Source organism: Salvelinus namaycush, chromosome 17 (genome assembly GCF_016432855.1).
Source record: "Salvelinus namaycush isolate Seneca chromosome 17, SaNama_1.0, whole genome shotgun sequence".
In the NCBI taxonomy this organism is placed as follows: Eukaryota; Metazoa; Chordata; class Actinopteri; order Salmoniformes; family Salmonidae; genus Salvelinus; species Salvelinus namaycush.
Genome location: NC_052323.1, coordinates 30,711,148 through 30,736,202, shown reverse-complemented (window position 1 = coordinate 30,736,202; position 25,055 = coordinate 30,711,148). Strand labels below are relative to the sequence as shown.

General features: G+C 43.4%; 1 protein-coding gene across 1 annotated transcript; it reads left to right on the top strand.

Moving 5' to 3' along the window:
- The first annotated feature begins 1,784 nt into the window (after positions 1-1,784).
- On the top strand, positions 1,785-24,307 carry LOC120062081 (homeobox protein EMX1-like). The gene is made up of 3 exons (XM_039011887.1): positions 1,785-2,127; positions 22,746-22,930; positions 24,137-24,307. Exons 1-3 carry the CDS (start codon positions 1,785-1,787, stop codon positions 24,305-24,307), a joined length of 699 nt encoding a protein of 232 aa, XP_038867815.1.
- The last annotated feature ends 748 nt before the right edge of the window (positions 24,308-25,055 follow it).

Here is a 25,055-nt window from a genome sequence, read left to right as displayed (position 1 = left end):
TCTTGTTTCTCATGGTTCGAGAGTCCTTTAGGTGCCTTTTGGAAAACTCCAAGCGGGCTGTCATGGGCCTTTTACTGAGGAGTGGCTTCCTTCTGGCCCCTCTAACATAAAGGCCTGATTGGTGGAGTGCTGCAAAGATGGTTGTCCATCTCCACAGAGGAACTCTAGAGCTCTGTAAGAGTGACCATCGGGTTCTTGGTCACCTCCCTGACCAAGGCCCTTCTCCCCCTATTGCTCAGTTTGGCCGGGCGGCTAGCTCTAGGAGTCTTGGTGGCTGGAGACCACTGTGTTCTTGGGGACCTTCAATGCTGCAGAAATGTGTTGGTACCCTTCCCCCAGATCTGTGCCTCGACACAATCCTGTCTCGGAGCTCTACGGACAATTCCTTCGACCTCGTGGCTTGTTTTTTTGCTCTGACATGCACTGTCAACCGTGGGACCTTATACAGACAGGTGTGTGCCTTTCCAAATCATGTCCAATCAATTGAATTTACCACAGATGGACTCCAATCAAGTTGTAGAACCATCTCAAGGATTATCAATGGAAACAGGATGCACCTGAGCTCCTTTTTGAGTCTCATAGCAAAGGGTATGAATACTTATGTAAATAAGGTATTTCTAAAAACCTGTTTTTGCTTTGTCATTATGGGGTATTGTGTGTAGATTGATGAGGATTTTTTTTCATCCATTTTAGAATAAGGCTGTAACACAATGTGGAAAAAGGGAAGGGGTCTGAATACTTTCCCGAATGCACTTTAAAAGAGTTTCAGTCCACAGTGGTTTTGGATACCTTGATAAATAAAAACAAATCATAGTAAACCTCAGAGATATTTTGTAGTTAATCCCTAGAATTATCATGTTTAAATTGTTAGAAGTGGCTTTAAAGGTCTGGACTAGTCTGATCTTTGACCTAGAATTAAATTGATCAATCAACCTACAGGTGCCACTGTCAGCTATAGGATACATTACCAGAATAATTTTTGTGTGAAAACCTTTTCTATTGTTTTCTATTAGGAGGCTAATTTCCTAGATTTTAGGGACCATTTGGGGGATGACGAGACGACATAGGGCATAATAAACTTGTTATAAGTAAGTTATAATTGCTAAATCATTAACAAGAAAATCCTTCAAATTATGTTTCTTCTGGTTTAATATAATATCACTTTGCAACATTGAAATAAACGCATATCGATAGGCTATTAGTCACAAGTAATTTCAATAAATCAGAAGCCACTCCACTTAGATTTACAAAATGGCTGTTATGCTAGGCTACACGGTCCTATCTGCGCATGCCCACCACACCTATGTCAGCGACAGTTGAGGGCAGGTATTGAGTCTGACGAGTGACAGGCTTTTTGTCAAGGGCTTAGCCTACTGATCCTGGCTCCTAGTACAGCACAGTCCAACATTTATTTCCAGGAGTGATGAGACTGAGACAAGAGCCAGACTGTCATAAACATAATCACAGACTAATACATCTGACGCTGCAGTGGTATCTAGAACCGAAACTTGATTTTTGGCAGATTGTTAAAGCAGAGAAATCCGGTCGATAACCTACTGAAGACAAGGTTCGGAGACAAGTGAACTTACTCTACAGGAAACCCGCTTCCAGAGGTCCACGGATATAGGCAACACGATTTGCACGCGCAAGGGACTGCGAGTTATGGATTTCCCGGGAACTGTTCTACTTCTACTGTTGTGAGGTTTTCTTCTGCATCACCTGTTTTATAACTGTGTTATTGAATATATTATTAGAAATATATAAACTATAGCCTATTTTTGATCATGTACCAACATAGTAAGAAATGTTTTACCATCGAATCCCTTGTTGGGAAAGACGTGAACTCTTCGACTAACGGGGACGAACCGATCAGACCCACAGCGCTGAGGTTCATGGAATCAATTCACCCGGCGCCTTTTGGGAGTTGTTTCCAGAACTCCGGCAGGACTTTATACGGCAGTCCAGACATGATGTTCCCTGACCCGGGTACACACACAGGGAACTCCGGTCTGCCCCTGCATCCCCTCCAGCTTCCATCTCAGCCTTTCTTCAACCCGCATCAGAGAGACACGTTGAATTTCTACCCGTGGGTTCTTCGAAACAGATATCTCGGTCACAGGTTCCAAGGTAAGCGAACAGGTTCTTTAATTTAATGAATATTAACAACGTTATTTTCAATAATATCATATGTTTGGGCATATCCTTGCATATCCTTGCATGATTGATAAAGAAACATATAGGGATATATTATGCACGAGCTAAATTACAACGAATGTACGCATCAGAAATGAGAACTCAGTCTAGTTGACTGATGGAAGAAATGTCCTTATTGATCCCTGAACATGCAACATGTTGTTAGGGATGGTATTTAATTCAGGATACAAATCATCTATTAAAAGGTTAAAGCAACAAAAACAGGACCAAAGCAAATGATTAAAACTACTGAAATCTGTTTGGAGATGGAAAAGTTTCAACATCCAACTATAATTTTTACTATTTATATTTCAAGTCATTTTGCTTTTTAAGTTAGGTCTATGCATTATTGGTACATTTCAGAGATTGAATGTATTTAAATAAACGTAAAAACATCGCACCCAGGATTTGCACCCGCCCGTAGCTTAAAACAACTTTTTTAAAACCTATAACATTTCAGTAGTTTAATTTTGTAGCATTAATATATGTTTTAATTCAAGTAGACTATATTGTTTATTTTTATTCATTTAAAATACACATCAAAATCATTGCACTTTCTTATAATATATGTTCCCAAAAAGTTGTTAGGAGATCAATAGTCTAATGTGTTGAATAATAATACTAGGGTAAATTAATTGTGATTTAAATGTGTAAGCTCTATGCAATTATACAAATACAATAATATAAAATAAGAACAATATTTATCTAACAAATAGGCCTATAATGAATATTTTTTTCCCCCTTTTGCCTACCCATTCGTTTTAGGTTTTGCATTATTCAGAATGTTAATTATAAGCAGCGGTGGAAAAAGTAACCAATTGTCATACTTGAGTAAAAGTAAAGATACCTTAACAGAAAATGACTCAAGTAAAAGTCACCCAGTAAAATACGACTTGAGTAAAAGTCTAAAAGTATTTTGTTTTAAATATATTAAATATGCTTGAGGTATCAAAAGTAAATGTAATTGCTAAGATATGCTTAAGTATCAAAAGTAAAATTATAAATCATTTCACATACCTTCTATTAAGCAAACCAGACGGCACGATTTTCTTGTTTTTTAAATGTACGGATAGCCAGGGGGCACACTCCAACACTCAGACATCATTTACAAACGAAGCATCTGTGTTTAGTGAGTCCGCCAGATCAGAGACAGTAGGGATGACCAGAGATGTTCTCTTGATACGTCTGTGAATTAGACCGTTTTCCTGTCCTGCAAAACATTCGAAATGTAACGAGTACTTCTGGTTGTCAGGGAAAATATATGGAGTAAAATGTACATCATTTTCTTTAGGGATGTAGTGAAGTAAAAGTAAAAGTAGTCAAAAATATAAATAGTAAAGTACAGATACCTCTCCCTAAAAATACTTATATGGTACTTTTACTTAAGTACTTTACATCACTGATTATAAGGATTTTTGTTTCTCAAATATTTAGATATAATTAACTAATAATTATTTAATATGAAAGTTATTTTAATGAAAAGTAACAAGAGACAGGAATATTGTAATATTATTAGTTTATAATAATATTATAGTATTATTACAAATAAAAACAGCAATAATAAACAATAAACAAATAATAACAATAATAATAATACTATTTCATTCAATTCATTTGCTTTGTGTTCTACTTTAGATTTAAAGGCTGCCCATTTCTAATAAGACAATAACTATTTGAAAATGGACCAGCTTTAGCAACCAAACAAAGCCATGAGAGAAATTGAATATTGGAAAATCTCAGTATTCAGTGACCAAAACCTTAAATCTTCTTATTCAAGCTATTTGCAGTGCATATATGCAAGAAATGGTGAACATCCTTACTAACTGATGCTGGGTGGTCCTCAAAAACAAAGCAATTTGTTAAATCAGACAGATCAATAACTTTCAACGCTCATCTCGTTGACTCAGTGGACAGCAGTGGTTAGTTACATCAGGTGTGCTCTCAGGTATGTTACACTCTGACCAGTCAGCCCAGGGCCGTATTCACAGTGTCTCAGAGTAGTAGTGCTGATCTAGGATCAGTTTAGCCTTTTAGATCATTAATGAATAAGATTATGAAGACAAAGGGGGGGAATCTGATCCTAGATCAGCACTCCACCTCTTTACCAGGTAACCTTCAGGGTGTACCTCAGTCAGGTAATCAGTGGGAGTCAGAGGTTACTGTCACTGTTGCTCAGATCAGGAGCTCAGATAAAGTGTCTTTGTTTACAGACACAGCAGATCCACTCACTGATGGTGTCCAATAACCATGAAAACTAGTGTTTAGACAAGGCTAACTACAGACCGGAGGAGTGAGAGGAGAGGATTAGCCATCATGACTGTCACTTACTGTTAGAGATGGATGGATGGATGGGAGATTGATTTTCTTTCTTACTCCCCCACTTCCTGAGAGGTTGAGAGATAGAGGTAGAGGTTGACAGAGAGAGAGAGAGAGGATGAGAGAGAGATAGAGGTTGACAGAGAGAGAAAGGTTGAGAGAGGTTGAGAGAGAGACATCATTACAACACTGTATATATACATAATATGACATTTAAAATGTCTTTATTCTTTTGGAACTTTTATAAGTGTAATGTTTAGAGTTAATTGTTTTTGAATTGAGAGATAGAGAGATTGAGAGAGAGAGAGAGGTTGAGAGAAGTTGAGAGAGAGAGGTTGAGAGAGAGAGAGAGGTTGAGAGAGGTTGAGAGAGGGAGAGAGAGAGAGGTTGAGAGAGGATGAGAGAGGTTGAGAGAGGTTGAGAGAGAGAGGTTGAGAACAGCACAATATACACAGGATCTTAGGTCCTACACATGTAAGCACTTATTTATATTGGGGTACATTTCAGTGTGTAGCCTTTGGGGAACATTTCAGTGTGTAGCCTTTGGGGTGCATTTCAGTGTGTAGCCTTTGGGGTACATTTCAGTGTGTAGCCTTTGGGGAACATTTCAGTGTGTAGCCTTTTGGGTGCATTTCAGTGTGTAGCCGTTGGGGTACATTTCAGTGTGTAGCCTTTGGGGTACATTTCAGTGTGTAGCTTTTGGGGTACATTTCAGTGTGTAGCCTTTGGGGTACATTTCAGTGTGTAGCCTTTTGGGTACATTTCAATGTGTAGCCTTTGGGGTGCATTTCAGTGTGTAGCCTTTAGGGTGCATTTCAGTGTGTAGCCTTTAGGGTGCATTTCAGTGTGTAGCCTTTGGGGTACATTTCAGTGTGTAGCCTTAAGGCTGCATTTCAGGGTATTTCAGTGTAGCCATTGGGGTACATTTCAGTGTGTTGCCTTTGGGGTACATTTCAGTGTGTAGCCTTTGGGGTGCATTTCAGTGTGTAGCCTTTGGGGTGCATTTCAGTGTGTAGGCTTTGGGGTATATTTCAGTGTGTAGCCTTTGGGGTGCATTTCAGTGTGTAACCTTTGGGGTACATTTCAGTGTGTAGCCTTTGGGGTGCATTTCAGTGTGTAGCCTTTGGGGTGCATTTCAGTGTGTAGCCTTTGGGGTGCATTTCAGTGTGTAGCCTTTGGGGTGCATTTCAGTGTGTAGCCGTTGGGGTGCATTTCAGTGTGTAGCCGTTGGGGTGCATTTCAGTGTGTAGCCTTTGGGGTGCATTTCAGTGTGTAGCCTTTGGGGTGCATTTCAGTGTGTAGCCGTTGGGGTGCATTTCAGTGTGTAGCCTTTGGGGTGCATTTCAGTGTGTAGCCTTTGGGGTGCATTTCAGTGTGTAGCCTTTGGGGTGCATTTCAGTGTGTAGCCTTTGGGGTGCATTTCAGTGTGTAGCCGTTGGGGTGCATTTCAGTGTGTATGGGATTGTTATCACCAGGAAGGAAGGCAGACAGTAAAATTCATCTCATGGTCTGATGGTCTGGAGGTTTGCTTTGACACATTTTGGGTGTTGAATGCCAGGAGATATGTGTTGGAAGTTAATTTATAGGATAACTGCATTGTAAACATTATTTTCCAGACATATTGGATAGTTCATAGAATGCTCCTCTTCTTCTTGTCGTTTAGTCCTTTTTGTTTATAACCAGACAGAAAAACAAACAATCAATCAATCAACCAACCACAGTCAGATAAAGATGGACTGCATGAGGAGGATAAATATTATCATTATTTGCATAATCCTAATATAGTAGATTATAATTTTTGTATTGATTGTTTCCTTTTCATATTCAAGAGAAAGAAAAAACTATTATTTCTCTATACGTATACTTTATATGGAAATAGACCATCCTCCCCCCTACTTTATATTGAAATAGACCATCCTCCCCCTTATTTACCACTATCCTCCCCCTTATTTACCACCATCCTTCCCCCTTATTTACCATCATCCTCCCCCTTATTTACCACCATCCTTCCCCCTTATTTACCACCATCCTTACCACCATCCTTCCCCTTATTTACCACCATCCTCCCCCTTATTTACCACCATCCTTCCCCCTTATTTACCACCATCCTCTCCCTTATTTACCACCATCCTTCCCCCTTATTTACCACCATCCTTACCACCATCCTTCCCCTTATTTACCACCATCCTCCCCCTTATTTACCACCATCCTTCCCCCTTATTTACCACCATCCTCCCCCTTATTTACCACCATCCTCCCCCTTATTTACCACCATCCTCCCCCTTATTTACCACCATCCTTCCCCCTTATTTACCACCATCCTCCCCCTTATTTACCACCATCCTTCCCCTTATTTACCACCATCCTTCCCCCTTATTTACCACCATCCTCCCCCTTATTTACCACCATCCTTCCCCCTTATTTACCACCATCCTTACCACCATTCTCCCCCTTATTTACCACCATCCTCCCCCCTTATTTACCACTATCCTCCCCCCTTATTTACCACCATCCTTCCCCCTTATTTACCACCATCCTCCCCCCTTATTTACCACCATCCTCCCCCCTTATTTACCACCATCCTCCCCCCTTATTTACCACCATCCTCCCCCTTATTTACCACCATCCTTCCCCCTTATTTACCACCATCCTTCCCCTTATTTACCACCATCCTCCCCCTTATTTACCACCATCCTTCCCCCTTATTTACCACCATCCTTCCCCTTTATTTACCACTATCCTCCCCCTTATTTACCACCATCCTTCCCCTTATTTACCACCATCCTCCCCCTTATTTACCACCATCCCTCCCCCTCATTTACCACCATCCTTCCCCCTTATTTACCATCATCTTCCCCCTTATTTACCACCATCCTTCCCCCTTATTTACCACCATCCTTCCCCCTTATTTACCACCATCCTTCCCTCTTATTTATCATCATCCATCCGACTGCCTCCATATTCATCCATCTAGGGTTAGAATAAGAGATTGGCCCCCACCACTACCCAGTGTGTAGCTTACTGCTGACAAGACCAGTCTTGTTGGTGCCAGGGGACTGGTGTTACTGGTGATGAACACAGCTCTCTGGCTGGCGCTGCCATCTGCTCCCTGGTAGTCATGTTGGAGGCATGTTCCCCCATGTTCCCCCACCCGCTGACTACAGGCCAAAGTGTTGAAGGCTCATCCTCTGGAGGGTATTCCCTCTGTTGCTGGGGCTGAGCCACCCTTACAGTCTAGGGTTAGTATTCACAAAGAGTCTCAGAGTCGGAGTGTTGATTTAGGATCATGTCGCCCAGTACATATTATTATATTTATTATGATCTATAAGGATAAACTGATCCTAGATCAGCACTCTTACTGAGCATTAGTGGTCAGCCTGGTGAGTTCTTCCTCCAGTCTCAGTCTTCTCCAGAGGGATTTGAGTGGAGGTTACGCCACAAACACCATACGACAGATGATGCCAGTCTGACAGTCTATCTGAGTGGCTAAACCACCAGCCAGAACCAGCATGGAAAGAGATCAGGGTGCCTTGTGAGCATCAGGCGACAAGTGGCTAATCTGCCCTTGAATTCCATCCTGCTAGCTAACGTTCAAAGAGCAGGGGTCTCCAACCTTTTCTAACATGTCGCGAGCTACACATTTTCTTCCTAGCCATTAAATAGGCACAATCTTCTCTTCTCCTCTGCAGCTCTTCCCCAGGTCTTTAGTGTTCCACATAAAATAGTGCACTATGTTTTCTTCCCAATATATCTGGTAAAATAAGGGTTAATAAACAACTCTAAGGTGGGCCCTATAAAATCTTTATATTTTCCCAAATTCTGTTTTCTCAGTTAAATTTTTCCTGGTTTTTGATTACTATTGTTTTTCACTCTCAAAAGTACAATTGTTCATAGAGAAACAACGACATTGGATGTTCTGAGTACATGTCAATGGTGAAATCACATCAGAAGACCATTTTTTTTAAGGCCCTGAAGAACACATTAGGATTTATGAGTGTAATTCCCCTTTAATTGCGCGTCTGGCTCTTTAATTGCGCATCTAGCGAGTGAGGAATGTGCGATATAATTTGCCGGTCGAGTGATGGTTCTAATGCCAAAGTTAACAAATGACAAATAAATGGAAATTATTTCTGTAATCCCACTAGATGGTTATCACATTAAATGGCCACACACGGAGTGATAGACAAACGCGCACACCACACAGACCGACAGGGGCAATATTGCTGGAAATTAATTGGCAGATATGGCGTTAGGTTTGTCTTTTTTAAGCCAATAGTGGCTAACCAGGGGTGGGATAATGTCAATGTTGCGTCAATTAGATAGTAGCTGGGAGCTTGCACTGTCTGATGCTTGTGAGATTTGCTAATGACAGTTTGCAGTGGAACACAAGAAAATTACATGTACTTTCAGAATTGTTTGGCAAGCTACTCATAGGTGGGCGGTGAGCTACTGGAGACCCCTGACAGACTGACCAGGTGAACCCTTATTGATGTCACTTTTTAAATCCACTTCAATCCGTGTAGATGAAGGGGAGGAGACAGGGTACAAAATGATTTTTCAAGCTTGTTTAGACAACTGAGACATGGATTGTGTATGTGAGCCATTCAGAAGGTGAATGGGCAAGACAAAAGATTGAAGTACCTTTGAACAGGGTATGGTAGCAGGTGCCAAGCGCACCGGTTTGTATCAAGTACTGCAACACTGCTGGATTTTTGATGCTCAACAGTTTCCTTTGTGTATCAAGAATGGTTCACCACCCAAAGGACATCCAGCCAACTTAATTAACACAACTGTGGGAAGCATTTAAATGAATATGGGCCGGCATCCCTGTGGAACGCTTTCTACACCTTGTAGAGTCTATGCCCTGAGGAATTGAGGCTAGTTCTCTGGACATAAGGGGAGGGGTGCAACTCAATAGGATGGTGTTCTTAATGATTTGTCCACTCAGTGTATATATATTAATCTGTGCATGGGGGGAAAACATTGTTATAGCATTGTTTTGAGTAGAAGGTGTAGTCGCTTTTTTGTTGTTGTCTTGTAATAAGCCACCAATACCCATACAAGCCGAGGAAACCTACTATTAGCTACTATTACCATTTGCTATTACCATTTGCTATTACCAGGTGCTATTACCAGGTGCTATTACCAGGTGCTATTACCAGGTGCTACCTGCAAATAATGTGTTGCTGCCTTGCTATGTTGTTGTCTTAGGTCTCTCTTTTTATGTAGTGTTGTGTTGTCTCTCTTTATGTAGTGTTGTGTTGTCTCTCTTTATGTAGTGTTGTCTCTCTTGTCGTGATGTGTGTTTTTTTAGTACTATATTTTAATTTTATTTTTGTATTTTTAATCCCAACCCCAGCCTCCTGCGGGGACGGGGGTTGGTTGGCCATCATTTTAAATAAGAATTTGTTCTTAACTGACTTGACTAGTTTAAATAAAATAATAAGAAAGACTGCTATTAGATTAACTGGATGTCGGACTCTATCAAACTCTTCAAAACCTCTTCATGTGTAACTCAGAACCGTTGTCTGTGAGTAGTGCAGCAGGTCATATCAGACCTGCTAGAGAAGATATGAAGAGTTGACCATAAGCACATATGTTATGCTAGGGAAGAAATACATGGTTGTTTCCACAGACAGTGCTTTCATTTAACTCATTTAACTGTCTGTAGTAGAGAGTATCAGGGCAGTTTCTAAATAGGTTTATATTAGCGTGACATTATCATATTTTTTTTTTTTTGTAGACATAATGTTTCATCATAGCAATATCACAACAAGGTATTTCCATAGTACATGTAGTCCTATATTCAGTACACCTTTTGGTCGCTTTCAAAGCTTGTGTACCATAGCATCAGTATTTGCTAGTCCAAGGTCATGGTCAGTTTGATGGCTTCCGTGTATCCATCTCCTTTCGTAGATGCTCCTTCTTCGGTCCATGTTTTGCATGTGAATGAATGTGGCTGGACACTGTAGCCCTGCTGTCGCTGATTTCATTCATTTAGTTTGACAGACTCCTCATTGCTCACAGCTTTCGGTGCACACACTGTCTCTCAACTGCCGAGCTGTAACCGACTTTTGCGTACACGTGTTTGAGGTTATATTTGTGCTGCAAGGTTCTTTTCAAGCCAGGCACAACCTTTTCATGTGGCGGTCAAATAATTTATTGATGGATTTGCTTATGTAAAATATTTAGTTTTTTTATGTGTCATTTTAATAAACGAACCCTAATCCTGGGAGGGCAGATGTTGGGCCTGTGGCGAGAAGAAAGTCATGTACACAATGAAACTGAAAGACAAGGACATTTTACTATTGCCCTATGTTGAATGAAGTCAGGTTTGTTCATACGATTCAATTTGCTTAATTGCACAACACTTCGTCTTCACAACAATTGTTTTTTGCATTTTCCCAGCCCGAGATATTTACGTGTGATGTCATATGAGGCGTTACTGAACACTTAGGTTCCATGCTCAGCGTTGAATAAACTAAAGGCCCTACATGTATACAAATGAGGTTAATGTCACAATATAGAGAGGTGGAGTCCCTGAACTGCTCTACAGTGGTAGAATACCCCTCTAGTTCTGAATGAACCTGTCGTCCACAGTGGTAGAATACCCCTCTAGTTCTGAATGAACCTGTCGTCCACAGTGGTAGAATACCCCTCTAGTTCTGAATGAACCTGTCGTCCACAGTGGTAGAATACCCCTCTAGTTCTGAATGAACCTGCCGTCCACAGTGGTAGAATACCCCTCTAGTTCTGAATGAACCTGTCGTCCACAGTGGTAGAATACCCCTCTAGTTCTGAATGAACCTGCCGTCCACAGTGGTAGAATACCCCTCTAGTTCTGAATGAACCTGTCGTCCACAGTGGTAGAATAGCCCTCTAGTTCTGAATGAACCTGTCGTCCACAGTGGTAGAATACCCCTCTAGTTCTGAATGAACCTGCCGTCCACAGTGGTAGAATACCCCTCTAGTTCTGAATGAACATGTCGTCCACAGTGGTAGAATACCCCTCTAGTTCTGAAGGAACCTGTCGTCCACAGTGGTAGAATACCCCTCTAGTTCTGAATGAACCTGCCGTCCACAGTGGTAGAATACCCCTCTAGTTCTGAATGAACCTGCCGTCCACAGTGGTAGAATACCCCTCTAGTTCTGAATGAACCTGTCGTCCACAGTGGTAGAATACCCCTCTAGTTCTGAATGAACCTGCCGTCCACAGTGGTAGAATACCCCTCTAGTTCTGAATGAACCTGTCGTCCACAGTGGTAGAATACCCCTCTAGTTCTGAATGAACCTGCCGTCCACAGTGGTAGAATACCCCTCTAGTTCTGAATGAACCTGTCGTCCACAGTGGTAGAATACCCCTCTAGTTCTGAGTGAACCTGTCGTCCACAGTGGTAGAATACCCCTCTAGTTCTGAGTGAACCTGTCGTCCACAGTGGTAGAATACCCCTCTAGTTCTGAATGAACCTGTCGTCCACAGTGGTAGAATACCCCTCTAGTTCTGAGTGAACCTGTCGTCCACAGTGGTAGAATACCCCTCTAGTTCTGAGTGAACCTGTCGTCCACAGTGGTAGAATACCCCTCTAGTTCTGAGTGAACCTGCCGTCCACAGTGGTAGAATACCCCTCTAGTTCTGAGTGAACCTGCCGTCCACAGTGGTAGAATACCCCTCTAGCTCTGAGTGAACCTGTCGTCCACAGTGGTAGAATACCCCTCTAGTTCTGAGTGAACCTGCCGTCCACAGTGGTAGAATACCCCTCTAGCTCTGAGTGAACCTGTCGTCCACAGTGGTAGAATACCCCTCTAGCTCTGAGTGAACCTGTCGTCCACAGTGGTAGAATACCCCTCTAGTTCTGAGTGAACCTGCCGTCCACAGTGGTAGAATACCCCTCTACTTCTGAATGAACCTGTCGTCCACAGTGGTAGAATACCCCTCTAGTTCTGAGTGAACCTGTCGTCCACAGTGGTAGAATACCCCTCTAGTTCTGAGTGAACCTGTCGTCCACAGTGGTAGAATACCCCTCTAGTTCTGAGTGAACCTGCCGTCCACAGTGGTAGAATACCCCTCTAGTTCTGAATGAACCTGCCGTCCACAGTGGTAGAATACCCCTCTAGCTCTGAGTGAACCTGCCGTCCACAGTGGTAGAATACCCCTCTAGTTCTGAGTGAACCTGTCGTCCACAGTGGTAGAATACCCCTCTAGTTCTGAATGAACCTGCCGTCCACAGTGGTAGAATACCCCTCTAGTTCTGAGTGAACCTGCCGTCCACAGTGGTAGAATACCCCTCTAGTTCTGAGTGAACCTGCCGTCCACAGTGGTAGAATACCCCTCTAGTTCTGAGTGAACCTGTCGTCCACAGTGGTAGAATACCCCTCTAGTTCTGAGTGAACCTGCCGTCCACAGTGGTAGAATACCCCTCTAGTTCTGAGTGAACCTGCCGTCCACAGTGGTAGAATACCCCTCTAGTTCTGAGTGAACCTGCCGTCCACAGTGGTAGAATACCCCTCTAGTTCTGAGTGAACCTGCCGTCCACAGTGGTAGAATACCCCTCTAGTTCTGAGTGAACCTGCCGTCCACAGTGGTAGAATACCCCTCTAGTTCTGAGTGAACCTGCCGTCCACAGTGGTAGAATACCCCTCTAGTTCTGAGTGAACCTGCCGTCCACAGTGGTAGAATACCCCTCTAGCTCTGAATGAACCTGCCGTCCACAGTGGTAGAATACCCCTCTAGTTCTGAGTGAACCTGCCGTCCACAGTGGTAGAATACCCCTCTAGTTCTGAGTGAACCTGCCGTCTACAGTGGTAGAATACCCCTCTAGTTCTGAGTGAACCTGCCGTCCACAGTGGTAGAATACCCCTCTAGCTCTGAATGAACCTGCCGTCCACAGTGGTAGAATACCCCTCTAGTTCTGAGTGAACCTGCCGTCCACAGTGGTAGAATACCCCTCTAGTTCTGAGTGAACCTGCCGTCCACAGTGGTAGAATACCCCTCTAGTTCTGAGTGAACCTGCCGTCCACAGTGGTAGAATACCCCTCTAGTTCTGAGTGAACCTGCCGTCCACAGTGGTAGAATACCCCTCTAGCTCTGAATGAACCTGCCGTCCACAGTGGTAGAATACCCCTCTAGTTCTGAGTGAACCTGCCGTCCACAGTGGTAGAATACCCCTCTAGTTCTGAATGAACCTGTCGTCCACAGTGGTAGAATACCCCTCTAGTTCTGAATGAACCTGCCGTCCACAGTGGTAGAATACCCCTCTAGTTCTGAGTGAACCTGCCGTCCACAGTGGTAGAATACCCCTCTAGTTCTGAATGAACCTGCCGTCCACAGTGGTAGAATACCCCTCTAGCTCTGAATGAACCTGCCATCCACAGTGGTAGAATACCCCTCTAGCTCTGAATGAACCTGCCGTCCACAGTGGTAGAATACCCCTCTAGTTCTGAGTGAACCTGCCGTCCACAGTGGTAGAATACCCCTCTAGTTCTGAGTGAACCTGCCATCCACAGTGGTAGAATACCCCTCTAGTTCTGAGTGAACCTGCCGTCCACAGTGGTAGAATACCCCTCTAGTTCTGAATGAACCTGCCGTCCACAGTGGTAGAATACCCCTCTAGTTCTGAGTGAACCTGTCGTCCACAGTGGTAGAATACCCCTCTAGTTCTGAGTGAACCTGCCGTCCACAGTGGTAGAATACCCCTCTAGTTCTGAATGAACCTGTCGTCCACAGTGGTAGAATACCCCTCTAGATCTGAGTGAACCTGTCGTCCACAGTGGTAGAATACCCCTCTAGTTCTGAGTGAACCTGTCGTCCACAGTGGTAGAATACCCCTCTAGTTCTGAGTGAACCTGCCGTCCACAGTGGTAGAATACCCCTCTAGTTCTGAATGAACCTGCCGTCCACAGTGGTATAATACCCCTCTAGCTCTGAGTGAACCTGCCGTCCACAGTGGTAGAATACCCCTCTAGTTCTGAGTGAACCTGTCGTCCACAGTGGTAGAATACCCCTCTAGTTCTGAATGAACCTGCCGTCCACAGTGGTAGAATACCCCTCTAGTTCTGAGTGAACCTGCCGTCCACAGTGGTAGAATACCCCTCTAGTTCTGAGTGAACCTGCCGTCCACAGTGGTAGAATACCCCTCTAGCTCTGAATGAACCTGCCGTCCACAGTGGTAGAATACCCCTCTAGTTCTGAGTGAACCTGCCGTCCACAGTGGTAGAATACCCCTCTAGTTCTGAATGAACCTGTCGTCCACAGTGGTAGAATACCCCTCTAGTTCTGAATGAACCTGCCGTCCACAGTGGTAGAATACCCCTCTAGTTCTGAGTGAACCTGCCGTCCACAGTGGTAGAATACCCCTCTAGTTCTGAATGAACCTGCCGTCCACAGTGGTAGAATACCCCTCTAGCTCTGAATGAACCTGCCATCCACAGTGGTAGAATACCCCTCTAGCTCTGAATGAACCTGCTGTCCACAGTGGTAGAATACCCCTCTAGTTCTGAGTGAACCTGCCGTCCACAGTGGTAGAATACCCCTCTAGTTCTGAGTGAACCTGCCATCCACAGTGGTAGAATACCCCTCTAGTTCTGAGTGAACCTGCCGTCCACAGTGGTAGAATACCCCTCTAGTTCTGAATGAACCTGCCGTCCACAGTGGTAGAATACCCCTCTAGTTCTGAGTGAACCTGTCGTCCACAGTGGTAGAATACCCCTCTAGTTCTGAGTGAACCTGCCGTCCACAGTGGTAGAATACCCCTCTAGTTCTGAATGAACCTGTCGTCCACAGTGGTAGAATACCCCTCTAGTTCTGAGTGAACCTGTCGTCCACAGTGGTAGAATACCCCTCTAGTTCTGAGTGAACCTGTCGTCCACAGTGGTAGAATACCCCTCTAGTTCTGAGTGAACCTGCCGTCCACAGTGGTAGAATACCCCTCTAGTTCTGAATGAACCTGCCGTCCACAGTGGTAGAATACCCCTCTAGCTCTGAGTGAACCTGCCGTCCACAGTGGTAGAATACCCCTCTAGTTCTGAGTGAACCTGTCGTCCACAGTGGTAGAATACCCCTCTAGTTCTGAATGAACCTGCCGTCCACAGTGGTAGAATACCCCTCTAGTTCTGAGTGAACCTGCCGTCCACAGTGGTAGAATACCCCTCTAGTTCTGAGTGAACCTGCCGTCCACAGTGGTAGAATACCCCTCTAGTTCTGAGTGAACCTGCCGTCCACAGTGGTAGAATACCCCTCTAGTTCTGAGTGAACCTGCCGTCCACAGTGGTAGAATACCCCTCTAGTTCTGAGTGAACCTGCCGTCCACAGTGGTAGAATACCCCTCTAGTTCTGAGTGAACCTGCCGTCCACAGTGGTAGAATACCCCTCTAGTTCTGAGTGAACCTGCCGTCCACAGTGGTAGAATACCCCTCTAGTTCTGAGTGAACCTGCCGTCCACAGTGGTAGAATACCCCTCTAGTTCTGAGTGAACCTGCCGTCCACAGTGGTAGAATACCCCTCTAGTTCTGAGTGAACCTGCCGTCCACAGTGGTAGAATACCCCTCTAGTTCTGAGTGAACCTGCCGTCCACAGTGGTAGAATACCCCTCTAGTTCTGAGTGAACCTGTCGTCCACAGTGGTAGAATACCCCTCTAGTTCTGAGTGAACCTGCCGTCCACAGTGGTAGAATACCCCTCTAGTTCTGAGTGAACCTGGCGTCCACAGTGGTAGAATACCCCTCTAGTTCTGAGTGAACCTGCCGTCCACAGTGGTAGAATACCCCTCTAGTTCTGAGTGAACCTGCCGTCCACAGTGGTAGAATACCCCTCTAGTTCTGAGTGAACCTGCCGTCCACAGTGGTAGAATACCCCTCTAGTTCTGAGTGAACCTGCCGTCCACAGTGGTAGAATACCCCTCTAGTTCTGAGTGAACCTGCCGTCCACAGTGGTAGAATACCCCTCTAGTTCTGAGTGAACCTGCCGTCCACAGTGGTAGAATACCCCTCTAGTTCTGAGTGAACCTGCCGTCCACAGTGGTAGAATACCCCTCTAGTTCTGAGTGAACCTGCCGTCCACAGTGGTAGAATACCCCTCTAGCTCTGAATGAACCTGCCGTCCACAGTGGTAGAATACCCCTCTAGCTCTGAATGAACCTGCCATCCACAGTGGTAGAATACCCCTCTAGTTCTGAGTGAACCTGCCGTCCACAGTGGTAGAATACCCCTCTAGCTCTGAATGAACCTGCCGTCCACAGTGGTAGAATACCCCTCTAGCTCTGAATGAACCTGCCGTCCACAGTGGTAGAATACCCCTCTAGTTCTGAGTGAACCTGCCGTCCACAGTGGTAGAATACCCCTCTAGCTCTGAATGAACCTGCCGTCCACAGTGGTAGAATACCCCTCTAGTTCTGAGTGAACCTGCCGTCCACAGTGGTAGAATACCCCTCTAGTTCTGAATGAACCTGCCGTCCACAGTGGTAGAATACCCCTCTAGTTCTGAGTGAACCTGCCGTCCACAGTGGTAGAATACCCCTCTAGTTCTGAGTGAACCTGCCGTCCACAGTGGTAGAATACCCCTCTAGCTCTGAGTGAACCTGCCGTCCACAGTGGTAGAATACCCCTCTAGTTCTGAGTGAACCTGCCGTCCACAGTGGTAGAATACCCCTCTAGTTCTGAGTGAACCTGCCATCCACAGTGGTAGAATACCCCTCTAGTTCTGAGTGAACCTGCCGTCCACAGTGGTAGAATACCCCTCTAGCTCTGAATGAACCTGCCGTCCACAGTGGTAGAATACCCCTCTAGTTCTGAGTGAACCTGCCGTCCACAGTGGTAGAATACCCCTCTAGTTCTGAATGAACCTGCCGTCCACAGTGGTAGAATACCCCTCTAGTTCTGAGTGAACCTGCCGTCCACAGTGGTAGAATACCCCTCTAGTTCTGAGTGAACCTGCCGTCCACAGTGGTAGAATACCCCTCTAGTTCTGAATGAACCTGCCATCCACAGTGGTAGAATACCCCTCTAGTTCTGAGTGAACCTGCCGTCCACAGTGGTAGAATACCCCTCTAGCTCTGAATGAACCTGCCGTCCACAGTGGTAGAATACCCCTCTAGTTCTGAATGAACCTGCCGTCCACAGTGGTAGAATACCCCTCTAGTTCTGAATGAACCTGCCGTCCATAACTCATGAATGAAATAATGGGAATCAGTATTGAAACTAGACAATCTAGTTCTGGAGGTTTTAATTGAGTCTAGCCTAAGAGAAGTGTTCACAAAGCTTTATGGAATAAATCACTTTAAATTACAGTACTATTAAAACGCAATACATGTGATTCATGTCTTTGTTACGTTTTGCACTACGAAGCAATGTCCTAATTAAAGTATCTTATTTTGAAACACTTTGATCTGAATAGCAAAGATACGTTTCTCTCACAATAAACATATGCTTATATGGGCCCTCTGTGTGTTCTCGATGGGCCGTGACCAATGTTCTCTCAACAACCAAAAATTCCCGTCACTGAGCAAATTTCAGGTCTGCTGAGCGGAAACTTGAATGTTGTGAAAATTCTGTGCAACTTTCAGTGCACGTTTACTGTGAACACTGAGGCTGTACCCTCTTTAAGTTAGTGTTAACAGTGGTCAGGTAGTCTACTGTGGCTATTTAATCATAATGTTGGCCTATCAGAGTGGCCTACCATCAAAAACAATGGAGAAAATGCACCCCATAACATTTTAACATGGAATTAGCTGTTCTATCATTCAGACTACAGTAACAGACAATGTGTAGTGTTCAGTGTAGGCCTACATTCCATGAGACTTTTGAAAAACTTTTGAAACTTTTGAAAAAAACATGCAGGGCTTGACATGAACCTGTTTATCCACTTGTCCTTCAGACAAGGAGGCGACTGTAAATGGTGTTATGTTGTTTGATGGAAGAAACCACTTTACAAAATAAATTGCATCATTATTCCCATACCATTATTAGGGATAATCAGACAAATTGTGCTTCCCTCTGCCTATTCGCTACTTAGCTTATTCAAGCCTGTCTCAAAATACAACACTGCCCCTTTAAGACAAAAAGCTCTTTACCTGACTGGCTTTTCAAAGACGTCTAGAAATGTACACGTTTTGTAGGAAGCAATCCCTCCCCCATTGCTGACTACAAATGATCTGTAACTGGGCTATTAACACACTAACCAGCAATGGATATGAACAGAATATGCACACATGGCTACATGAAGCTCTCCCTTTGATCTCAAAACAAGCACATCTACTCATAACCGCTCATGCTGTTAACACAGTCCAGTTCAAAGTAAATGGCACAGATCTATATATGGCAATGGTCTTTTTGCATATAGGCCTACTATAGCTCTGATTGGTTATACCGCACCTATCTGTGTAGAGTACGGGCTGAGTCATGCGTGTCACTGCAAAAAAACCCTACTCCGATGTGTTCTGCCTACAACAAAGTCTCTTGCATAGTTAGTTTTGTTTCAGTATGTTGCATTGAAAGGGGCTTATATTGCATTGATTTTGATCACAATTACCACAGTAAAGGGAAACATTGATAGTGTTAACTAAGGGGGAAAACTCTAGAAAGGTGAGTGAAGTTCAGTCTCGTGCTTCTCTCGGTAGGCTCATATTTATTCTGCCAGTAGCTATTAGAGGGAAATTGGTCATGACCATGATAAATCAGGGAGGTGTTTCTTCTTTTAAATGTTTCTCTCTGTGTGGTGTGTGTGTGTGTGTGTGTGTGTGCGTGCGTGCGTGCGTGCGTGCAACCAATAGGCTCGTTGTTGAAAGTCCCAGTCCCTTTATCTGTCACCAGTTCAGATTGTTCTGGAGAAGGATGTCGTCCATGTTGGCTGAACCAACATGTCACTATGTACATTTTGCAACGGTGCTATTTCCTAACTGTGATGTCATTCAACGCTGCTATTTCCTAACTGTGATGTCATTCAACGCTGCTATTTCCTAACTGTGATGTCATTCAACACTACCTTTTCCTAACTGTGATGTCATTCAACGCTGCTCTTTCCTAACTGTGATGTCATTCAACGCTGCTATTTCCTAACTGTGATGTCATTCAACGCTGCTATTTTCTAACTGTGATGTCATTCAACGCTGTTATTTCCTAACTGTGATGTCATTCAACACTACCGTTTCCTAACTGTGATGTCATTCAACGCTGCTATTTCCTAACTGTGATGTCATTCAACACTACCTTTTCCTAACTGTGATGTCATTCAACGCTGCTCTTTCCTAACTGTGATGTCATTCAACGCTGCTATTTCCTAACTGTGATGACATTCAACACTACCGTTTCCTAACTGTGATGTCATTCAACACTACCATTTAATAACTGTGATGTCATTCAACACTACCATTTCCTAACTGTGATGTCATTCAACGCTGCTATTTCCTAACTGTGATGTCATTCAACGCTGCTATTTCCTAACTGTGATGTCATTCAACGCTGCTATTTCCTAACTGTGATGTCATTCAATGCTGCTATTTCCTAACTGTGATGTCATTCAACGCTGCTATTTCCTAACTGTGATGACATTCAACACTACCGTTTAATAACTGTGATGTCATTCAACGCTGCTATTTCCTAACTGTGATGTCATTCAACGCTGCTATTTCCTAACTGTGATGACATTCAACACTACCGTTTAATAACTGTGATGTCATTCAATGCTGCTATTTCCTAACTGTGATGTCATTCAACGCTGCTATTTTCTAACTGTGATGTCATTCAACGCTGCTATTTCCTAACTATGATGACATTCAACACTACCGTTTCCTAACTGTGATGTCATTCAACACTGCTATTTCCTAACTGTGATGTCATTCAACGCTGCTATTTCCTAACTGTGATGTCATTCAACACTGCTATTTTCTAACTGTGATGTCATTCAACGCTGCTATTTCCTAACTGTGATGTCATTCAACGCTGCTATTTCCTAACTGTGATGACATTCAACACTACCGTTTAATAACGGTGATGTCATTCAACACTGCTATTTTCTAACTGTGATGTCATTCAACGCTGCTATTTCCTAACTGTGATGTCATTCAACACTACCGTTCCCTAACTGTGATGTCATTCAACACTACCGTTTCCTAACTGTGATGTCATTCAACGCTGCTATTTCCTAACTGTGATGTCATTCAACGCTGCTATTTCCTAACTGTGATGTCATTCAACGCTGCTATTTCCTAACTGTGATGTCATTCAACGCTGCTATTTCCTAACTGTGATGTCATTCAATGCTGCTATTTCCTAACTGTGATGTCATTCAACGCTGCTATTTCCTAACTGTGATGACATTCAACACTACCGTTTCCTAACTGTGATGTCATTCAACGCTGCTATTTCCTAACTGTGATGTCATTCAACGCTGCTATTTCCTAACTGTGATGTCATTCAACGCTGCTATTTCCTAACTGTGATGACATTCAACACTACCGTTTAATAACTGTGATGTCATTCAATGCTGCTATTTCCTAACTGTGATGTCATTCAACGCTGCTATTTTCTAACTGTGATGTCATTCAACGCTGCTATTTCCTAACTATGATGACATTCAACACTACCGTTTCCTAACTGTGATGTCATTCAACGTTGCTATTTCCTAACTGTGATGTCATTCAACGCTGCTATTTCCTAACTGTGATGTCATTCAACGCTGCTATTTCCTAACTGTGATGTCATTCAACGCTGCTATTTCCTAACTATGATGACATTCAACACTACCGTTTCCTAACTGTGATGTCATTCAACACTGCTATTTCCTAACTGTGATGTCATTCAACGCTGCTATTTCCTAACTGTGATGTCATTCAACGCTGCTATTTTCTAACTGTGATGTCATTCAACGCTGCTATTTCCTAACTGTGATGTCATTCAACGCTGCTATTTCCTAACTGTGATGACATTCAACACTACCGTTTAATAACGGTGATGTCATTCAACACTGCTATTTTCTAACTGTGATGTCATTCAACGCTGCTATTTCCTAACTGTGATGTCATTCAACACTACCGTTCCCTAACTGTGATGTCATTCAACACTACCGTTTCCTAACTGTGATGTCATTCAACGCTGCTATTTCCTAACTGTGATGTCATTCAACGCTGCCATTTCCTAAATGTGATGACATTCAACACTACCGTTTCCTAACTGTGATGTCATTCAACGCTGCTATTTCCTAACTGTGATGTCATTCAACGCTGCCATTTCCTAAATGTGATGTCATTCAACACTACCGTTTCCTAACTGTGATGTCATTCAACACTACCGTTTAATAACTGTGATGTCATTCAACGCTGCTATTTCCTAACTGTGATGTCATTCAACGCTGCTATTTCCTAACTGTGATGTCATTCAACGCTGCCCTGCCATTTCCTAAATGTGATGTCATTCAACACTACCATTTCCTAACTGTGATGTCATTCAACACTACCGTTTCCTAACTGTGATGTCATTCAACGCTGTTATTTCCTAACTGTGATGTCATTCAACGCTGCCATTTCCTAAATGTGATGTCATTCAACACTACCGTTTCCTAACTGTGATGTCATTCAACACTACCGTTTCCTAACTGTGATGTCATTCATCTCTACTATTACCTAACTGTGATGTCATTCAACACTACCGTTTCCTAACTGTGATGACGTTCAAACGTGATGTGTAATGCATACAGTACATCATCTCCTTAACGATAAATCTGTCTACATACTAGAACAAGCATGTGGAATGAGGCGTGGTGGCATTGTGAAATGGAGGATGATATCACAACCTAACATTAGTAACTTTTACATGTACATGAATCAATTACTGACGTTATGGGAAAGTGTCATGAATGATGAGTCAAGTGAAGAAGCCCATCGGGGCACATTGATATGGCTGATACTGACCTAGAGAGCAGCATGCAATGTGTTTCGACACTGATGCCCTCCTTAGCAGCATGCACTACGTATCAACACTGAAGTCCTCCTTAGTCAGTGCTTTGCCCTCTTTTTGAAGTGTAATTGGACCAGCTATTAATCACAAAACAACACCATAGCCTACGAACAAAAAACACTTAGTACAAACCATTAGTATCAGTTTGCTGAGTTGTACAACAGTTAGTGTACAACAGTTAGTATACTCTAGTTTATCTCTTTACACATACAACAAGAGCTGCTACGGTGTCATTCCTGTCTGTCAACCCTAAGTCTAACCCTCCACTTCCTCTCCCTCCTCTCCTCTCTCCAGGTGAGGACAGCAGCCCAGAGAACATGCTCCTTCATGGGCCTTTTTCCCGCAAGCCGAAGCGCATCCGGACAGCCTTCTCCCCCTCACAGCTCCTCAGGCTGGAGAGGGCCTTTGAGAAGAACCACTATGTGGTGGGAGCAGAGCGGAAGCAGCTCGCCAGCGGCCTCTGCCTCACCGAGACACAGGTGAGTGTGAGGGGGCACAGCGATCTTGAACGCACCCGTAACATGTTTTCTAACGCGCTCTAAACCCCTAGGGGTTGAAAGCCAATTTATGCTCGATCAGAAAATGTGGTTGAAGGCTCTGTATGGAGGGTGTGACGCAATTACGGAGCCACGAGGCTTGCGGAGGCCAGATCGAGCTCCATACCGAGTCACTGTGCGCCTCCCAAATGTTGTAACAATGCGATGGGCTCTGCATAGCTCCGCATTGACATGATTGCTTGACGGTATGTGAGGGCGGCAGGTCCTGTATAAACACAAAATAATTTCCTTGACAACATCCTTCACGGCCCTGACTTCAGAGGCCGTTTCACAGTAAATGCTGTACGGACACGGCAGAAGTCGGATTTACCATGCACAGCCTTTAAGGCATGGCTGCATTCCAGAGCGCTGAAACGGATATGAGTGGACTCGTAGTCAGAACTCCACAACACCCTCTCAACCAACGTATAGCAAAACCAGCTTTCTCCACCACACGATGTTTGTCCTACAGTAGCTATGGGGATGGGCAAGGTGATGCCAATAACTCATGTAGTTAATTTCACAATTATTATTTATGACCTAATTTCTCTAATCACATCAGAAACACGCTGCTAACCAACAGCAATTCAGGCTTTTCGCAATCATCTCATGCAATATATCATGCATTGGGAATACAGTATTGCGATGTGCTGAACTTTTAATTTCAAAAGAATTAGGCCAATTATTGAATCAAGCTTGTAAATAGGATATAAAAATGACAACCAAACAATGCCTGAAAATTAATTTAAAAATATGATGCTCTTTGCACGGCAAAAAGCTGTAAAGAACGACAGTATGTGAAGCCTTAGGCAGGCGATGTTTGGCAGTGTTATAGAAAGAAAATGGAAGCAGTAACAGTTTTACACCCTGTGAAATATTGTCTTGGCAAAATCATTGTTGCTATGACACTTTGAAAAAAAGCTTCGCTTAAAAATCATAGGGCAGATACATGCAGACACTTTGCGTTATTATTCTATAACTAGAAAAGGTACATTTACTAAAGAAAATGTGTGTGCTTGCTTCAGCTGTCTCAAAGTATTTCATGGAATTGGAAGAACGAGTTGTAGTAGTTTTTACAGCAAGCACACTTCTTTATTCTACCATTGTTTCTTCCAGTACTAAACTTGATGTCTCTCCTTTCTCTCCCAGGTAAAGGTTTGGTTCCAGAACAGGAGGACGAAGCACAAGAGACAGAAGCTGGAGGAAGAGTCACCTGAGTCGCAGCAGAAGAGGAAAGGAAGCCAGCACGTCAGCCGCTGGAGGGTGGCTACGCACCAGGGCAGTAGCCACGAGGACATCGATGTCATCTCAGAGGACTGACGTACATCGTTGTCACCTTGATTGAACCGTCATAAATCATTCAACATGAACGCACACTGACCGACTGCTGACTGACTTGTGTCTGAATATGGGCAGTCTGTGTGCTCCTCTGAACACCTGATTTGATTTGATTTGACCTTTGACACCACCTGTTGTTGATCAAACAGATGAACAACTTTAATGAAAACGATCAGAATGACTTCTTCATGTTGGACAAAAGAACTCTTGTTTGATCGTTAAAGAGACAGATCTGACATTTTGTAGCTGAAGGGTTTTTAACCCAAGTTTATCATGTTATTACACAGCTCCGGCTGCTGTAAACGTGGTGGATATCTGCATTTGGTCTATGTTGCTTGCCGTAGTAGCACAAACTACTGAAGAGAGACTGTTTGACTTGGAGGAATTGTTCAGTACAGTTTGTTACTATATTGTCTACCTGAACTTGAGATTGTCCTTACTCACATTTAACAAAACATCATTATTGTTTTAGCGTTTTCAGTTTGTTGATGTGTATTTGTACAATGCTAAATATGCACAATATGTTTGTGGTAAAAAATAAGCCATTGGTATGATAGCTATAGAGGAACCTGCTGTTTCAGTTTAGGATTTTGTTTGTCTTAATTATAGTCTTTAGACCAGTCCCACTGAAAAGTAGGTAACCACCACTACAGACAATACATCATACTGATGCCATGTTACCCGGAAATATGTTTTTGATTCTCACATTGGAATAGTTTGGACAATTTAA